Source organism: Mus caroli, chromosome 6 (genome assembly GCF_900094665.2).
Source record: "Mus caroli chromosome 6, CAROLI_EIJ_v1.1, whole genome shotgun sequence".
Classification (NCBI taxonomy): Eukaryota; Metazoa; Chordata; class Mammalia; order Rodentia; family Muridae; genus Mus; species Mus caroli.
This window is the reverse complement of record NC_034575.1, coordinates 145,855,904-145,860,727: the sequence shown is the minus strand read 5'-3', so window position 1 is coordinate 145,860,727 and position 4,824 is coordinate 145,855,904. Positions and strand designations below refer to the sequence as shown.

Here is a 4,824-nt window from a genome sequence, read left to right as displayed (position 1 = left end):
AAAAAACCAAAAAAAAAAAAAAACCAACCAAACAACAACAAAAAACAAAAAACAAAATAAAAACAAACAAACAACAACAACAACAAACCTCTCATTCCTTCTTATACTTCCTCTTCACCTCCTCCCCCCATCCATGTCTTTCACTTGGGACAAACAGACAGACACTATGATGCACTAACCATGAGGTTTCCTTTTTTCTTTCAGGGTCACAGAACACCTAACTCTAAATATGCACACATCCACTGGCTCCCTTCTTCTGCTGCAGATCCAAGAATGCATTGCCAAAGACAAGGAGAAGAGGATTTTCCTCAACCACCACAGTAGTGGAGGGGGCAAAGAAGAACCTTCCAGAAGGTGGAGCAATTGGCCACAAAAAGTGATGGTAAAGAGGCCTCTTTCTGGAGAGTCCAGTCAGAGACCAGGTAAGGGACTTACTTCTTACTCCACAATATTACCTTCTCAAGGAGACTTCTCAGTTCCTACCAAGTATATCTCTTAATAGATATATCCCAGTCTTGCTGCTTGGCATTTAAAATGACTTTCTTTGTCTAATTTTCTTATTTCTTAAATGATTTACCCCATCTCTGTCCTACTGATGTATATGAAATTTGAATTTTAAGAGTTCCCTAGCATCATGGACTCTGATTCAAGAATGGCACAGATGTTAGGACAGAAAGGAATTTTGTGACCTAAAGTGAAGACAGTGGGGATTTCCTCATTGGTAGCCATGTGTGTATTTCTTAGCCATGGGAGATGTATCCCAGCGGCAGTACTGCATGGAAACTTACTCCTGCCCAGACCATAAGTTTTCCTCTAGAATCAGTCCCAGCTTGGTTCCCATTGCTAGTGTCATCTGTGGAGACATCAATGGCTTGTAGTAAAAGATGGCAACACTTCCATCGATCACCTTGGATCCCAAATAGCTGGGTACATTGGCTCTCCTATCAGCTGGCTTTCAGGGACAGTGGAGGCTGTCTATTTCAGCACATGTTTGTAATTCACATAAGCCAGAGAGCAATAGCTAGCTAAGTACACATTCGAATGAGAATGGATACATCACAGATCTATGAAATCTTGGAGATTAATGATCCTGGCATGGTGGTACAAGGCTTTGGAATTCCAGCCCTTGGGAGGTAGGGTAGGAAGATAGTCTGAGGTCATTCTAAGCCACAGAGCAAGACCCCATCTCAAGCACAGCAATAACTAAAAAGCCACCGATTCATCTTTATTTTTTGTCTCTTACAACTGATAAATGAGCAAGTGTGGGAATGTGTGTGTGTGTGTGTGTGTGTGTGTGTGTGTGTGTGTGTGTGTGAAACTGGTTCTGGTAATCCACAGTCTAGCTTTAGGGATAATGAACAAAAGAACTTCTCTGGGTGAAAGAACTGAGGTCATTGATAATATCTTTATATTACGCAACACAGTATTTTATGCATTGATATTTCATCTAATCCTCACAAATCCCTGTGAAACTGCTTTTGTTAATTGATCCATTAGATAAACAAGATGTGGGTGGGTTAGGCAACTATGGCAAGTTCTCCGTGCTGGGCTGTTTCTCTGGTCTGGGAAGGAATGAGTAGGACCAATCAGAAGCTTTCTCTACTTCCCAATGCTCTTCACCTTGCAAATCCAAGAGCTAAGCCTAGTGGTGACTAGTTACGGAATACTTAGGCTTCTAGAACCATCAACCACCCAGACAATAGCTGTGAGACAAGAAGAAATTAAAAGGGATACCACCAGAACTGCACTTGTGACACCAAGAGAGGGCTAAGATTGGGCAATGGTGTTCAGAGCTGCTCAGTGCCATCAACATCAAAGGTCACCTTCTAGTGAGCCACTTCTGCCAGTCAGGCCTTACCTCAAATTTCACAATGGAGAACAAGTACCCGAAACAGAACAATGGGAACATTTCAGATTCAAAGATGATTACAAAGAGTACAAAGTTGATTTCTTTTCCTGCCCTAGATATAATGTAAGCACCTCTGCTCTACCTGAGGAAAACACCTCAGGTCTCACTATTGGGTCTTTTTCTGTTCCCTGTATGCTCTGGCCCATGGGTGGGAGTTTGTCTTCATTTCTTCTATAGTTGCTGTGATAAAATACCCCAAAAAGATCAACTTGATGGTGAGGAGGTTTACTTTACCTCACAGTTCAAAGCACAGTCCATCCTAGCCACGGAATCAAGGCTTCAGGGGCTAGCGTGAAGGAACTGGTCACATTGTATCCACAAATGGGGTAGAGAGCTATAAATCCTTGTCCCAGTCCAAGATCCCAACCCGGCAAATGGTGCCACTCATTATGGGGAGGTCTTCCTGCCTCAAATACCCTAATTAAGATAATCCTCCACAGGTATGTCTCAACGACCTACATGCCTGCTCACGGGTTCCTGGAGGCTTGTCTCCCGGAGAGTCTAGATCCGGATAGTTAACACTAACCATCATAGATCTGTAAGGAGACATGTATCAAGTCACTTGGCCCCAAAGCATTGCTCACCATACACAGCACTCCCCACAAGACATACCTTGCTGTTGAGGATCTGAAAAACCCTCTCCTGCAGTGTCTGTCCAGACTTGGGTCTCACGAGGATGTAAATGACTTTCAAGTGGGGGCTGGTACGGAATAACTTCTCCATGAGCACCTTGCCCAGGAAGCCTGTGGCCCCTGTGATGAGGATAGACTTGTTGCTGTAGAAAGCTGCGATCATGGACATGATTCCTCCGTTCCTGTATGGTTCTGGGAAGAGAGTCCTGAAAAGAGAAAAGCAAGCTAAGATCTCAGATGTTTTAAAATTTATCGTCACTTACAATATGTCCAGGGCTTTCCAAAGTTCTGGACAGAGAACAACTGTGAGAACCACAGACTTCTGGGGAGCAAGACTCGCCCCAGTCAGTGTTTCTGAACCAGCTCTACATCCTAGGCTTTGTCCTAGGAACACTAGTTAAAGAAAGGGTGTGACACAGTCTCGGTCTAATGGAAGACACAGACATGGAGAGGCCTTTAACTATAATGTGGTGAGTGAAAACCGGACTGGGGTTGGGGAATAGCATACTCTGGAGACTGACATGTGGCCATGTCAATAGAGGTAGTGTCAAACATGGTGACTTTAAGTTGAAGGTAGACAAGGGCAGGAATAAAGGTGGTTTAGGCAGGGAAACATGAGAACAACCTTCTAAAATTAGAAACCAGGGCTCACACCACTATCAAATGTTTAGAAATTATGATGTAATTAGTATTTCAACTTCAGATTTATTTAGCAACTATGTTGGGGAAGACAGCATAGTCCTATCTGTTATTCCTGCTCCTTGGGTTCTTCCTTGGGCTGAAAATGGGTGGCCATTCTGTGGGTTCAGCCATTGTACACAACAAAGGCAGAGCAGGTTGACAAGGGAAGCTTGTAACCACTGGCTTTGGGGTACCTAGAAAGAGCAACAGGCACAGCGGCTGCCCAGGCCATTTGGGGCTGCTGTTTGCAGGAACATAGGGAAGATCTGACAAGCTAGCTGAGGACAGGGGTGGCCCAGGGCACTCTGGCTGCTGATGTGAACACTCCTTTGTGGGCTGTAAAAGAGCAATTACATTTTCTCTTCAATCCTTAGAGTGGGGATGACTGACAGCAGCCCAAAGATCCAGGAAGACTCTCCCATCTGGCCGCTCAGGACAGCTCTGCTTTCTGTTGCTAGGATCAATTTCAGGAAGGCTGTTTCTTCTTTTCTAGTGTCTGCCCCAATCTCTCTTCTCCAGAGATTTGAGGTTTTCATTGTAGAGGTCTTTTACCCCCCTAGATAATGTAACCTCAATTTCTTTGAGGCTTTTGTGATGAAAATGTACCCATGATTATCTTTCTGGCCTGTTTGTTGTTGGTGTATAGAATGATGCTTACAAGCTGACTTTGTATCCTGCCGCTTCGGTAAACATAGATCATTCTTAAAACTTTTCTGGTGGGATTTTGGGGATCTCTTATCTATCAGATCATATCACCTGAAAATAGGGATCATTTGATTTCTTCTTCCCTCTGCATATCTCTTTAGTTTCTTTCTCTTGTTTTATTGCCCCAGGTAGTGTTCCAAGAACAATAATGAAAAGGAGCAGGGAGAACTGACAGCCCCGCCTTGTTACTGATTTTAAGGGGATTGTTTCAAGTTTCTCTCCATCTGGGGGTGATGCTGGGTGTGAATTTGTTATATATAGCCTTTATTATGTTGGACTTTGTTCCCTGTACCCTTAGTCTCTCCAGAACTTTTATTATGAAGGCATGTGGATTTTGTCAAAGGCCCCCCTTTGCCTGAGATGATCAGGTGGTTTATTATATTTATTGGCTTGTATATACTGAATGCTTCCTGTTTTCTCATTGATCTTTTAAAACCAAGTCTAACAAGTGAAAGAAAAAAAGATTGTTTCTGAATCCATTATTTTAATATAGTTTTTAAAAGTTTATGTGTGTGTGTGTGTATGTGTGTGTACCATGTATGTACCAGGTGTCCTCAGGGGACAGAAAGAACATTGGATCTGCTGGAACTACAGTTACACAGTTGTGCTGGGAATTGAACCCAAGTCCTCTAGAAGAGCAGTAGTGCTCTTAACCACAGAGCCACCTCCCCCAACCCCATTTCAATAAGTTGGTTAAATGCATGACCCGAGTATCTACTTATGTGAATAAGTATGTAAGTTTGTCTGTTGAGGCATGACCACCATGCAAGGCATCGGAGTTTGTAATAAGAAGTCAAACATGTCTAAACGCTGACACCATTGCATACACTAGCAAGATTTTGCTGAAAGGACCCAAATATAGCTGTCTCTTGTGAGACGATGCCGGGGCCTAGCAAA

At 43.3% G+C, this 4,824-nt stretch overlaps 1 protein-coding gene across 2 annotated transcripts in view; it reads right to left on the bottom strand.

Moving 5' to 3' along the window:
* Far2 (fatty acyl-CoA reductase 2) overlaps positions 1 to 4,824 on the bottom strand; it is a 106,239-nt gene that overhangs the window by 27,528 nt on the left and 73,887 nt on the right. For both annotated transcript variants that reach the window (XM_029478415.1, XM_021165348.2), the window contains one exon: positions 2,522 to 2,747. In XM_029478415.1, coding sequence (XP_029334275.1) covers positions 2,522 to 2,710 — 189 coding nt within the window. In that variant the 5' untranslated portion in view covers positions 2,711 to 2,747. The remainder of the gene's footprint in view (positions 1 to 2,521; positions 2,748 to 4,824) is intronic.